The following is a 13955-nucleotide window of genomic DNA, read 5'->3' on the forward strand; positions in this document are numbered from 1 at the left end:
TAGATTACATTAACGAACGTGTTATACAGTCATTCATTAAAGTATAAAACTGTTCAAGTATTTATTTTGATGGCTACTTCCTGTGACAAGGAATACTATCTTTTTTTTTTCATTTGTGTAGCAATGGAATTTCATTTTAAAGCAAATATATGTTCTGAACAAGTGAATATTTAAAGAGAAAAAGGTGTGCTGTAATGTGTATGTGGACCAACAGAACTGGTGAAGTTCCCCTGACATCCTGCAGTTGAGAAATGCAGGCTTATGCCCACGTGGACTTTCACGGCCCTGGTCCTTTAGGCGAGGTCACTGTTATCATGAAGGAAGTTGTTTCATTTGTGTGTTTGTTTTTAAGAAATGCCTGTGTCGTCTTAGACGGAAGCATCCTCAGCTAATACTAAGTTATTTTCACTAGGTTTCTTTGGGCCTTTGTGCCCTCTGGTGTGGTAGCTGAAGAAGCATCAGAATCCTTACTTGTTTTCTTTGGCATCTTAAAATTAGAGGTTTTTACCTCAATTTATTCTTAATCCTGCATATATATATATATACACTCCTGGGGTTCCCAGAACCTTCCTAAGGGATATGACAGTAGGAAACACATTAAGAGACACCAATTAAATAAAATTTTACCTCTGTACTTAATAATTATTTTAAGTTTTATGGATCACTTATATAATAGCTGCAATAAGTCAATCCAGAATTGTTTTAATCAACAAAACCTTAGGGTCACAGGGCATGAAAATTAAATGTCAGTTTATTTGCATATTTTCATTGCCAAGAAATATGAAAGGCTAATAATGAAAAACTTTCAAGTGTAAAATGTATTACGTTAGGAAAAAATTCTGTGAAAGAAGTGGAATGGAAATAGGGTTTCAAGTAGAGAAAGACATAACATATAACATTTAGTTTAAGAGGTTGTTGAGTTTTCCAGAGGATGATGGTTGATATCAAATTGCTATGGTATTTATAATTCATTGAATACATTTAAAAGAGTGGTGTAAAGTTTTATTTTAAAATGTTACTGTATTAGTCAGCCAAAGGGGTGCTGATGCAAAATACCAGAAATTGGTTTTTATAAAGTGTATTTATTTGGGGTAGGAGTTTACAGATACCAGGCCATAAAGTGTAAGTTACTTCCCTCACCAAAGTCTGTTTTCCTGTGTTGGAGTAAGATGGCTGCTGATGGCTGCAAGGGTTCAGGCTTCCTGGGTTCCTCCTTTCCAGGGTCTTGCTTCTCTCTGGGTTTAAGGTGCCCTTCTTCCCGGGGCTTGCTTCTCTTTCCTCTGTGTGCTTACTTCCCAGGGCTCCAGCTTAAGACTTCAGCATTAAACTCCAACATCAAAACTCCAAAATTAAGAACCCTCAACTCTGTCCTTTGCCATGCCTTGGTGGGTGGGGACTCAATGCCCTAATGACGTGGCCCAATCAAAGCCCTAATCATAACTTAATCACATCCAGGTACAGACCAGATTAGAAACATATTCCAGTATCTATTTTTGGAATTCATGACCATACCAAACTGCTATAGTTACTATTTAGAAAGCTCAGAAGTTTTAAATGTTAATTTTAAAATATGCAAAATGATATATAGCTTTTAATATACAAACAAAAAAGTTCAGAGACTACTGACATACGATCTCCTTGGAAGCAAAACTATAGTGTTACATCATCCGAGTGGGAAGGCACCTTGGAGGTTGGTCCTGTCACCTGAATCAGTCTTATATCAGATATAGGAATGCGCTCTGCAGTAGAATGACATTGGGTCCCTAGGTGTTCTTTGGACATTGCCAGTGACAGGGAGCTCAGAACCTCTCAGTGTAGCAGGATTATGGACTAGGACTTATACAACTGCTTTGCCACATCTTTGCCATCTCGGGTAACTCAGATCAGCTCTTCAGGCCTTGCAAATGAGAGAGAGAGCTGATTATGTTGTTTTTGCTGGAAAATTATATAATGAGGTGAAAATCCTCCATCCGGATCCTAGGTCTGCCCACTAGAGTTTTTTTTAAAAATCTGCTCTCTTTTCTTTTGTTTCCCCTAAAATCCCTTCCATTAAAAAATATACCCTGTCCTTCAACCTTGGTTTACATGGTCATCTTCCCAAGGGTATTTGTTCTTTAGGCCAGCAGTTCTTAAACTTTTTGGTCCCAGTCCCTTTTATACTCTTAAAAATTACAAGAATAAGAACTATTTTAATGGCCTTTCAGATATTTTTCTTTGATACATCACTAAAACTCAGCCAGTGGTAGTTTCTTAATAGTGGCAAAGTAGAATCTGAAACTTATAATTAACTTTTTAAATTCTTTGCATTAAAGTCCATTAGTCTTTCTTACACTTTAAATGAATCTTGTATCCGTGTTTGGTTTTGTAATGTAATGTATTGGTCATTTGGAAAATAATCAGATCACTGAGTTAATAACATCTTCCAAATGTTGACACATTTCATTATACGATATATATATTTTAAAGCATATTCTTGAATATCTTCACTGATTTCATCAGAAAGTCTTCAAGTAGCAGGAAGCTGTCAAGTTCATGGTGGCTGATACAAGTTTTCCAAAACTCTATTTTTTGCTTGAAAACTCAATTTTTATCATTAATAACAAATCCTATCATTTATTTTCCTTAAAGTGCCTGGCTTGCTTCGTTCATTTTTGAGAAAATGTCTTCTAGATACCAAAGACTGAATGAACATAGTTTGTTGGTTGGTTGTTCTTTCATGTAAAAATGATATCCCATGGAAAAAGTGGCTAGTTCAGCTTGTAACTCAGATTGTACCAGTACTTTTCCATGTAACATTCAGCAGAATGGCTTTATGTGTACATCCCATTTCATCACACAGAATTTTAAAACAACATGTCTTTTGAGAGTCAAGATTCAATAAAAATTTTTCTGCTGCATGAATGACATGAGATTTTTTTGTTATGTTTTGTTTTTTGTGTATGTGCAGTGGTAAAGAATATAGTAACTACTAGTACACTTTGCTGCCACTGCCTTAATTCTTGCTAGGATTCCAGCAGTTTCACTTACCATTGCTTTTTATACCTTAATGAAAGTGACAGTACAATGAAAGAAACAAATAATATCTTATTATAAGACTACTTTGACACCCCCCTGCCCAAAAATATTTTGACTCCATAGACCCTTCCCCTCCCCTGTCCCCAAAAGGGTGTTGGGATTTCATCTTTCAGATCCACCACTCTAGACTGAACAGAACATGTTCTGATCAGAGCACAGTAGGACGTCACCTCCATTGTTACTATAGATGGCCTCCATGAGTACACTGTAACCCTGCTTGCTTCTGTTCTTAGGATCAATATTGCAGTTGTGATCAATTAAAATCTCCAGACCTCTTTTACAGGATCCACTCTCAAGAAAGGCTTCCCGTTGAGAAGCTTATACCTGAAAAAAAGTGGATAATTAGCTGGGGACCTTACTTTGGAACAAGATGAGTTGGAGGTGACAGATGTGATCAAAGTGGAGACATTGCCCGGATGGGTAGGAAAGTGGAAGTACATCTGTAGGTTTGGGAGTCCTTGACTGAGGAGGGACAGGTGAAGCTAGGAAGCTGCCTCAGCTCTCTGAGCCATGAGTCTAGAGATGACACCTGAGTCCAGGGAGGGCACAGTGAAGATGTGGTTTGGCAGGACAAGTGAACCTGAGCAGGCTCATGAAAATCAGAAGAGAATGTGATTTCCAAAGCAGGCTGACCTGCCCTGTCACTTGCTGCTGAGAGGAGTGGTGGCTAAAGGCTGAGCAAAGGCTGTGGAACAGTGCTGCAAGGAAGTCCTTAGGGACTTGGAGTAGCTTCAGTAGAGGGTGGGTTTAGAAGCCACAAGGAGTAGGGGTTGAGAAGGGAACCCCAGATAAGGATGGGAAGGCCAAACAGTCAAGGATTTTGTCTCCGAAAAGAAGAATTAGGGAATGGCTGGAAACGGCAGCAGGGTCATTCAAGGCTTTCTGCGAGACACTTGGGTAGCAACAAGGGAGGGGCTCTGTGATCCCGAGCTTGGAGGCGACCAGAAGGCCTGTTTTCTTTCAGGAGAGCAACAATGGTTCAAGAGATGAGACAGCATTTAAAGTATGCCAGATAATTGCAGTCTTTTCTCCCAGACCTAGAGAACTTTGAGAAAAATTCTCTACCATTCCAAAAGCCTCATCAGTTCACTGGGTCTAGATTTATCAGTAGCCTTTAGTGCTAATTAATTGGAATTTGGCACTCTTGATTTGCAGGATGGGTGTGTGTTTGAGAGATGTTTATGAAAGATGGTGCTTATCCAAAGGATTTCCTTTTCTTTCAAGTTTCAAGGCTTAAGCATCTTTGATCCAAAGGAAGGAGGTCTAGCAGGTGTTATAAAGCCCCCAAATCCCTGCTCAAGTCTCCTATTGGATTAGAGGCACAAGAGAAGGGTAGGAGAGGAAAAGACAGCTATTCCATATTCCCAGTCCAGAGGAGATTTGAGCAAGGTGGGAGACTCCCACCTCAAGGATGACTTTTCATTTTGAAAAGTCAATAAAATGCAAATAATAATAACAGCAGGAGGCAAGTATTTCCAAGAGCATGCTTTTTTGCCTTCACATATTGTTAGGGGGTAAAAAGCAGGGTGTACTTTTCATTTGAGTTGCTGATCCTCATTCATTCAGCTCTTGGTGGAGCAGGATGCTGGTAGAGATCTGCCCATTGTTAAAAACCAGCCCCTCCTAGGAAGGAATAAACACACAAGGCCAAGCCATTGTTATTCTCCAGGAAAAAGAAGAAATGTGGACTCTGGGAAGCTGGGGGAAGGGGAGGGTTCTGACTTGGTGAGAGGGCTGGAGTGGCAAGTCCTGGGAGGAGGAGGGGACACTTGATGGGGAGACCTCCAGCTGCAGGGGCTTCCTAGAGACCAGCATCTGGACCACCCAGCAGCTTCTGCTCGGCTGTGACCCACGCCTTGGGGAAACAGAGGCACTGGGAAGGAAGTGATGGAGTCGCAACCATTTCTCCAAAGAACTTGGCCCAGGATTTGTGAGCTCATGTCCAGCAGTGCTTCCCAGGTGCTCCTGTCCCCAGCTCCAGCTACTGACTTTGCAGACCATCATCCTTCCTGCTCCTTGGGGACCCCAACTTTACCTAAGAAGAACTCAAGAGTTTCTAGTGCACATTCACACATACCTGTATTTGATCCAAAGCCTTGGGAGATTGAAATTTGCATTATCCCGAATTTATAGGTGAGGGAGGAGGGGAGAGGCGAGAGTAGGCCCCAATTTGAGTGTTGTCAGGCATCATGGAATCATTGCAGGGAGCCTTAAAGACAGGTACCTGAAGGTCAGAGAAGTTGGAATGACTTGACCAAAGGTGTGGTGAGGCTATCACAGAGATAAGAGGTGGGGGCAAGGCCAACGCCTGGTCTGCCTGCAGGGGTGGAGGTTTTCCATAGCAGGATTGAGGCTGCCTTTTTTCTTTCTGGAACTAGAGAGGGGAGAGGCTCCCTGTGTGGTTTTGTGCACTGAGCGCAGATCCCTCTCGGTGCCCCTGGGAGCCAGCCTGGTTTTGTCTCAGGCCCCCTGCCCAACCTCGTCTCGCTGCCCCACCACGGAACGCCTCCTTCCCCAGGTCCACCCCAGCAAAGTGGAGCAGGCTGTCCGAGCCCTGAGGGCTCAGCTTGCAGAGCTGAAAGTTAGCCCTTTGTGTCCAGTTAACCACCTTTCATCTCCTCCACCTGCCGGTGTCCACTTTCCCGCTTGGCGTCCCCGCTCTCGGCCGAGCCCTCTGCCCGCTTTGTGGTCAGCTCGGGTTGTTTGTCAGGGATGATGGCCGAGGGATGCACCCACGCACGGGAGGGCAGCTCCAGCCAGAATCACTCACATTTTCCGTGCTGGGTGCCAAGCGTCTCCTGTGCCTGTGCCAGAGGCAGCCAGGTTTAGGTCACCTGGCCTGGAGGCAGTCAGTTGAGAGCTAGGCTCCCAAATGTGGGGCCTTGGGAGCCCTGGTACTGCCTTTCTCAGTTCCCCTCCACGGGTGAAACAGGAGCCGGCCAACAACATTTCCACTCGAGACTCATCCTTTGACTTCATTCACTCACCCTCTAACCCAGAATCCTCTGCCCTGAGGCCTCACATGTTGGTCAATCAACCAGACATCCTGAGTTCTCCTTGACAGTCCTGCTTTTGCTGTGCACATGGTTAGCTGTATATCCCTGCACTGTCCAGTGCGGTAGCCGCTAGCCACAGGCGGCCATTTATATTGTTTACTTTTATTTATATCCTATGTATTAGATAGATTTTAAATGTTAATACAAATTTCACATTTTAGCCATGTTCCAAGTTCAGAAGCCATGTGTGGCTAGTGGCTACTGGGTTAGCGCAGAGAATATTTGCATCATCACAGAAAGTTCTACTGGACTGTGTTGACCTACGCAGCCAGAAATTGGCATCCAAGCTCCATCTCACCGACCGTTTCTTCCAAAAGGCCCTACAGCTCCCTCCATCTTTCAAGGGAATCCGTTTGAGTCTTGAAACATTGGGGCCTGGTGATAGGTACCTCTGAAGAGGGTCCCCTGTGAAATTCACTCTTCCCAGGTTTGAATGCTTGCGATTCCTAGTTGGTGGAGCACGCTCAATGTGTGAGCTTCAAGACCCCACTCCGCTGGAACTTGGGCAGCCGTGGTTTCATCCAAGCCATTGGCACTGGAGCCTGGGTCTAGTGTTGGCAGAGGGAGGGAAGGTGGAGGGAAGGGAGTCACATCTGGGGATGGATGCTTCTAGATGTGCCCTTAGGGCGAGGGTGGGAAATGCCTCTCCCAGCCTCCATCTTCCTTTCTGGTCCTCTTGGAGACGACCAGATGCTGCAGAAGGAAGGGAAAAGGATTTTTTGCCTTTTCCCAATCCAGAGAGAAGGGCCACTTTGGGTAAGCGGTTTAACCAAAAGCAGGTTCTTTTTAGAACTGGGGCAGCTCTTTATTCTTTGCCGGTCCCGCAGGCAGAAAGCATGCCAGGCTGGCATGCCGCCCCAGCCCTACCTGTCATGTGCTCGGCAAGTCTGACTTGAGTCCTTTTTTCCACTGCCTTCCCCATCCCATCCAACTGCAGTTGCAACCTCTCATTTTTCTGCTGCTTAGATGATTAAAAAGCATGACTTAGTGGAAAAATCTTGACCTCCTTTGGGGTCAGCCTCTTAAGCAGCTGTCGGAGATAAGATTGTGCTGGCAGAATACTCAGCACCACTTCGCACAGCTTTCTGTCTGTCTATAAGGAAACAAGAAGCTGGGGTGTTTGTTTTTGAAGAGAGCTGCAGTTTTCAGAGGCATATATTGGTATAATCTGATAATAAAATGAAATCTCTGATGGGACGGTTACATTTTTATAGTGAATTTTTTCTCAAATACAGTTAACAGGCTTTGTAGCTTTTTTTTTTTTTTTTTTTTTTAATGGTGCCTGCTTTGAACAATTCAGGGAGCAAAGTTCTCTGGCAGTGAGGCAGTATCAGAAGTTCAGTGCTCAGACTACCCCAAGGATTTTAAAGACTGAATTGTGTAGCTCCTGGTATAAAAGACTTGGTTTGGAATGATTTTAATTCCTATGTTAGTATTACTGCTTCTTGCTTGGAGGTTGGAAACTTCCTATAGCGCTGTTGAAATTGCCCCAGAGACATCGCCCAAAAAAAAGAGACATTGCCATTTTAATGTAACTTGTCATCAAAGCATTTTACCACCTTTGTATTTGCCAAGAGTTTATACCTATCTAGTAAGACTAGAAGATGACTTCATTTCTGAAAGGGAAAACCGAGGCTCAGGGTTTTGAGAGGGTATTTTGGCATTCCATTAGTGATATCCAGGACATAATCAGCATCTGCGTTCTGTGGCTTGGCCCAATTTGTTACCAAATGAATAACTCCTTTGAACTCTGATCAGTCTGGATTGGGATCCCGGTTTAGCCCCATTCTAGCCGTATGACCTCGGACAAGTCACTTGCCTACTCTGTGCGTCCTCGACTGCAAAATCGGTATAATGCCACTACCTGCCTCATGGGGTTATTGTGCAGGTTGAGATTCTGCTTGGCAGATGTGCTGGCATATCATCCTTCAGCTGAAGACCTAGGCCTGCTTGAGACGAAATCCCCATCCCCTTGTCCTCGCCACCCTTCTGCCGGCCTCGTCCTGCTTTTGTCCCCTTCACTCATCTTTGCCCTGTATCCTAATCAGAGCCCGGTAGCCACCTCCCCCAGATGGGGTGTCACAGTCACGTCCTAGGACTTGATGTGCACGGTCAGAGGGTAAAGGCACATGGCCCAGGGGCTGAGCGGGCCAGATGTCTGGTTCTCCCTCAATGTCACAGCTCTGCCTTGGGACGGGAAGGTTTAGAACAACTGTGTGGGGCGAGCTGGGAAGCTCATCCTCTGGACCTGGTCACCCAGATGGCCATCCTGCAGCCTGACCCACAGCGGGGGTGGCCAGTCCAGGCTCAGAGTCTCACATACCCACCCTGGTTAGTTTTCCGTTGGCGAAATGGGCATGTTGACCCAGTGGCATCCTCTTCCATTTTTCAAAAGGCTCGGGATGGGAATAGCAGTTCTGGGTTCGAATCCTAACTCAGTGATCCTCAGCGTCCCAGAAGAGCATTGTGAGCTATGGCATGCTTTCTACTCATTGGGGTTCCCCTCGCTTGCCCCCAAAACTTGTGCTTGGCATCCCTATGATCTCATCCCCAGGGAGGGGCTCCAGCTCCATGTGAGGGCACTTGACCTCTTCCCCCACTGTCCACACAGATCTCTGTGCCCAGTGGGGTCAAAGGGCAAGCAGAATCGCGAGGTTGCCAGAGTGGCGAGGTGTGGCTCCCCCACCTCCCGGTGCTGCGGCCCTTCAGAAGCTGGGAGTGGGGCTCAGCTTCTCCACGCTAAACTTTGACCCACTCTAGCCTAGCTCCTCCCTGACTTGTTTTTTTCCAGGCTGCCATTAGGTACTTTTTATGAGCCTTGTTAAGTCTTTAATGATGGCAGGTTGTGCAGCTGGCTTAAGGCTTAATCCCCAGCAATGGGCCTTTATTGGATAAATGGCTAATAATCACTCATCTGGAGGGACTGAGGCGGCTTCACTGAGCATGACTTGGCCAGGACGGTAGTGGCTGGGGTTGGGGGGCAGGAAGACTGAGCACCCTCCTCCCACCACGGAAGGTCAAAAGGCCCCCGTCCATTGGAGAGCATTTCCTCCCCCTCCTGGGAACAGAGAACACCTGTCTGCTGCGCTCTGCCCAGTGGGTCTCCGGCCCTCTTCCAAAGTGGGTCTGCACCCACTCCAGCTTTTGCCTTCCTTTTTTGGCCTTTAACCAGCTGTGTGCCCTTCAGCAAGCCTCCTGAGCCCTCTGGGCCTTGGTTTCCTCCTCTGTCAAATAGAGCGATTGGGAGAGATGGGCTGGAGGGCGTGGCTCTCGGCATCTGTGATTCTGTGGGCCCCTGCGTCCCAGGCAGCTCCTCTCGGGGCTCCCAGCAGTCGCCTGCATGCTGTGGATGGGGAGGGCACAGCCGCCCACTGGATGGACTATACACCCTGGGTGAAGCATCAGGGCAGCTGTGCCCCTGCAGCAGTGTGTGCAAAGGGAATCTGCAGAATTCAACTTGACCCTTGATTGTATAGCCTAGCTTTGGGTTTCCGCCAGCCCTGGGCAGGGCACACAGTAGGCATAGAAAATGCAGCCTGACTGATGGGACTCTGGGAAAGGAAACCATCTTTGAGGGGTAGAGCTGTCAGGGAGCCAGGAGTTGTTCAGAGGTGGGAAAGGAGCTGTGGGCTTCGTTCCCAGCTTGCTGTGCCTGGGGGCCGTGCCCTCAGTCCTGATTTGACTTGGATTTTACAGCTGCTATAGGACCAGGTCCCATCCACTGGAGGATTAGGGTTTGAATCTCATTCCTCTCCAAGCCTGAGGTTCTGCAGGACCACGTTAGCAATACCGATTTTTCAGCCTGGCTCTGTCAGGTCAAAGTTACATAGTTAAAGCACCTGGGACCAGGTGCGTACTAGAAGCCAATGATTATTCTGAAAGGTGTTTAATGTTATGGTACCTTTTGTGTGCTTTGGGCCACTGGAGTAAAATGCTTGCTGCAAATAAAGGCATAACTTACTGTGGCTGACATGACTTTTAAATTCTTTTGTCAGAAAAAAATACAAAAAAAGTAAAAACAGAGCGACCTTTTAGACTAGAGGTTCTTAAGGGGAGCTTCAATTTAAGTTAAAAAAAAATTATTCTTGTGGGGATGTGTTGGTATGGGTGTGCTCTATTTATTAAATAATACATAATATAGTGTGGACTTCGTACGGGGTCTGTGGAGCAAAAAAGGGTAAGAACCCCTGCCCCCCAAACTTTCCACTGGAGGGCTGGAAGCAGAGCCTGGCTGAGGATGGTTCCCTGCATGGCCCTAGAGTGCGCTCCGCCCCGCCCCATGCCCTTCAGGACAGGGAGGGCCGGGCACAGACCCCAGTGTGGGGCTCAGTACTCCAGGTGGGTGTGAAGTGGAGGGGGCGGATTTCTCTTGCCGAATGGGTGTGTGACCAGTGCTCCCTTCCCAATGCCTGCATTTCAGATCTTCCCTGACCCGTCCGACTTTGACCGCTGCTGCAAACTCAAGGACCGCCTGCCCTCTATCGTGGTGGAACCCACGGAGGGGGAGGTGGAGAGCGGGGAGCTCCGGTGGCCCCCCGAGGAGTTCCTGGTCCAGGAGGATGAGCAAGAAAACTGTGAAGACACAGCGAAAGAAAACAAGGAGCAGTAGAGCCACCGCAGGTGCCTCGGGCTCATGGCAGGTGACGTCTGTACCTGAACTGTGTTTTTTCCCATCACGACGGAGGAAGAGTGGAGCCACAATCGTTCTGAAAATGTCAAATGATGGCTTCCGTTTTGCACCTGCAGATCACGGAGTTGGTTTTCTTTCCTTTCCTTTTCTCTTTTTTGAAACGTTGAGCAGCGGAGCCCTCCGACAGTTCGCAAGGCCTCCTGAGAAAGGAAGCTGCTGAGCGCAGGGGTGGGGCCCGCCAGGCGCGCTGATTCTGAGATGACTATCTGAACTCAGGCCGGCTAGAAGCTGGTGAGATTCCAGCGGGCATGGGGGCGGGGCAGTGTGCAAAGCCGGCGGAACATTTGGGGGAAGAAAACAAACACATCAAGAATGAGAAAATACATGATTTAAGAAAACATTGAGTGGAGAACTGTGCAGCCAGGAAGTACTCAGTGAGCCTTCGCTCTGGCTGCTGGGGCATCTGAAAACAAAGTTTTCATCTCTCTCCGGTTTCACCCACCCCTCACCCTTCGCTTTTCTTGCAGGTGCGTTGGTCTATTGTGGGAGGAGGGGAAAGTAGAGCAGTAGAAACTGGCTATTTGCAAAGCCAGCTGGAGGTGATGTGAGGGAAAGGAAAAGATGTATCCTGTGCCTTCACTGCTTCTCTGCTCCCAGTTGTGGTAGGGGTCACCTGCCCCAGGTAAGGCAAGGGTTTCTGAGAGGCAGTGCTTTTGAGCTGCTCTCCCCTGATTTATCCCTTTTGGCTTCCTAACCTTCCTGGCAGTGGCCTGAGCAGTTCCTGCACTTGCTGGCGGCCTCAAGGTGGACACCTGGGTACGACAGGCCCTTCCCTGGACTGCTACCCCTACCCACACTGCTATGCTCATAGTCTGAGCTCGGACAATGAGGGCTGGCCCTCCCAGGTGTGCCCTGCCTTCTCCATAGACCTCCCCAGCTCCCAGGGGCACCCTTCCTCCTCCTTACACCTCCCCAGCCCCCAGGTGCGCCCTTCCTTCTCCTCACACCGCCCCAGCTCCCAGGTGCACCCTTCCTTCTCCTCACACCTCCCCAGCCCCCAGGTGTGCCCTTCCTTCTCCTCACACCTCCCCAGCCCCCAGGTGCGCCCTTCCTTCTCCTTACACCTCCCCAGCTCCCAGGTGCACCCTTCCTCCTCCTTACACTTCCCTGCCTCCAGGTGCACCCTTCCTTCTCCTTATACCTCCCCAGCCCCCAGGTGCGCCCTTCCTTCTCCTTACACCTCCCCAGTCCCCAGGTGCACCCTTCCTCCACCTTACACCTCCCAGCCCTCCTAGGTGCAGCCTGCCTTCCCCTTACACCTCCCTCCCGGCCCCAGCCCAGCTGGCCTGGGCAGCAGCAGCGCTCCCCCAGTGTGGCCCCTCGGCCTGTTTGCTTTGGGAGCTGGATAGGGAGCAGAGGAGCGTTTTGTTTCTGCCTGGGAAGGTGAGGTCTGATGCTGGACCCGCCAGCTGGTAAACTTGGGAATTATTGGGTGGGGATGACGAGGCTTTGTGCAGCAACTTGGGGAGCAAGTTTGAAGCGAATGTGTGTTGTGAAATCCCTGACCTCTCCCCCAGTTGTTTTTGGTGCAGGTGGCCGGGGGAAGGCTTGGTGAGGGAGCACGCCGGGCTCCTTCCCTTAATTGTGGCCCTTGTCCCTCCCCGCCTCCTGCCTGTCCCCTGAAGGGCCCTAGTTGTCTGAGAAAGAGAACCTTGGGACTCAGAACTCCCTGTCCAGTTAAGAACTGCCACCTAGGGCTGCAGGGTGCAGGCAGGCTCCTCCAGCCATCTCTTCTGGGGCCGGAGCATGTAACCAAGAGGAGGCCCACAGGGCCTGCCTCGGCTAGACCCGGCCAGCCAAGGCTCTTGCCGGGACCCCTCAGCTCTTCATCAGTCCGGGGTGACCCTGGGGTTGGACTCGTGTGTGAAGTGCATTGAACACAAGGCCATTGTGGCTTCATTGGGGCAGGGAGGACAAGGCATGCTTCTGACTTGTTGGTGGGATTTGGCTCTGGGAAGCTGACTCATTCCCTTCTGCCCTTCTGTGTTGTCTGCTTGTGTCACACACACTGATGGCAATAACTTCTCTCAGCTCCTGCTGCAGGGGGAGAGGCCTGCGGCTTGCCCTGCGAGGGCGTCTCCCTCCCTTGCGTTCTGGTTTGGCTGTGAAGAGCCTTTTGTCCTCCTGTCCTTCCCTCGCAGTGTTCTCGTCCCTCGCCACCTCTTGTGGCTGGGGTTCTGCCTTTTAAAATCCTTGTTTCAGTATCTTGCCCACCACCCTGTATCATCTGTCCCAGTCTTGCCTTGTGATGGGAACGTGCTTGCAAATTGCTTAACAAATCTGCTTTGCGTGTGTGTATGTTCATGGTTCGTTATTCTCGCCAGTCCTTAGACCACTTTGTATGCCCATTTGGAGTGGGAGCAGGCCAGGGGCTGGCAGCTGAAGTTGGGACCCTCAGCGGTTTAGCCTGTGGGGTGGGGTACCCAGCAGCCCTTGGGCAAGTGGCTGAGCTCCTGTCTGCCTCTTCTCTCTCTCTCTTAAATGTAATTTGTGTGTATTTCTAACTGATCGTATTGAAAGAAAAATCCTAGTATTTCAGTCAAAATGCCTGTTGTAAGATGAACCTCCTGTAACTTCTATCTGTTCTTTTTTGAGGCTCAGGGAGAAACTAGCATTTTTTTTTTTTCCAAACTACTTTTTGTCACTGTGACAGTTGTAAATAAAGTTTGAAAATGCTTTCCACTCTGGACTGGTTTCCTTCTTTCTCCCATTCCATCAGAACCAAGTGAGCACGGAGCAAGGTGTAACTCTCGCAGCAGGTGGAGTTGAGTGAGTCAGTCCTGAATGAGTTTCCTTACATAGCTCACCCGCTGGCCCCCGGGAGAGGCCACCTGTAACAGTCAAGGTTTCCAAAGAAACCGAACCAGAAGGAGATAGAGGAGTGTGTGTGTAAATATGTACGTATGTCTTTTTCCCCTTTCCCAAGGAATCGGCTCCCACCTTATGGGGGACTGGTAAGTCTGAAATCTGCAGGGCAGGCCAGCCGCCCAGAAATTCTTGGGCAGAAGCTGATGCTACAGTCTTGAAGCAGCATTTCTGTTTCAGGGAAACCCCAGCTTCGCTTTAAAGACCTCCCACCTAATTGGATGAGGCCCACCCGTGTTATCGAGAATAATCTCCCTACTTAAAGTCAA

At 48.4% G+C, this 13955-nt stretch overlaps 1 protein-coding gene across 2 annotated transcripts in view; it reads left to right on the forward strand.

The window, feature by feature from the left end:
* LBH (LBH regulator of WNT signaling pathway) overlaps nucleotides 1-13503 on the forward strand; it is a 29675-nt gene extending 16172 nt beyond the window's left edge. For both annotated transcript variants that reach the window (XM_071208755.1, XM_004451973.5), the window contains one exon: nucleotides 10552-13503. In XM_071208755.1, coding sequence (XP_071064856.1) covers nucleotides 10552-10740 — 189 coding nt within the window. In that variant the 3' untranslated portion in view covers nucleotides 10741-13503. The remainder of the gene's footprint in view (nucleotides 1-10551) is intronic.
* Nucleotides 13504-13955: the final 452 nt, after the last annotated feature.

Source organism: Dasypus novemcinctus, chromosome 17 (genome assembly GCF_030445035.2).
Source record: "Dasypus novemcinctus isolate mDasNov1 chromosome 17, mDasNov1.1.hap2, whole genome shotgun sequence".
Classification (NCBI taxonomy): domain Eukaryota; kingdom Metazoa; phylum Chordata; class Mammalia; order Cingulata; family Dasypodidae; genus Dasypus; species Dasypus novemcinctus.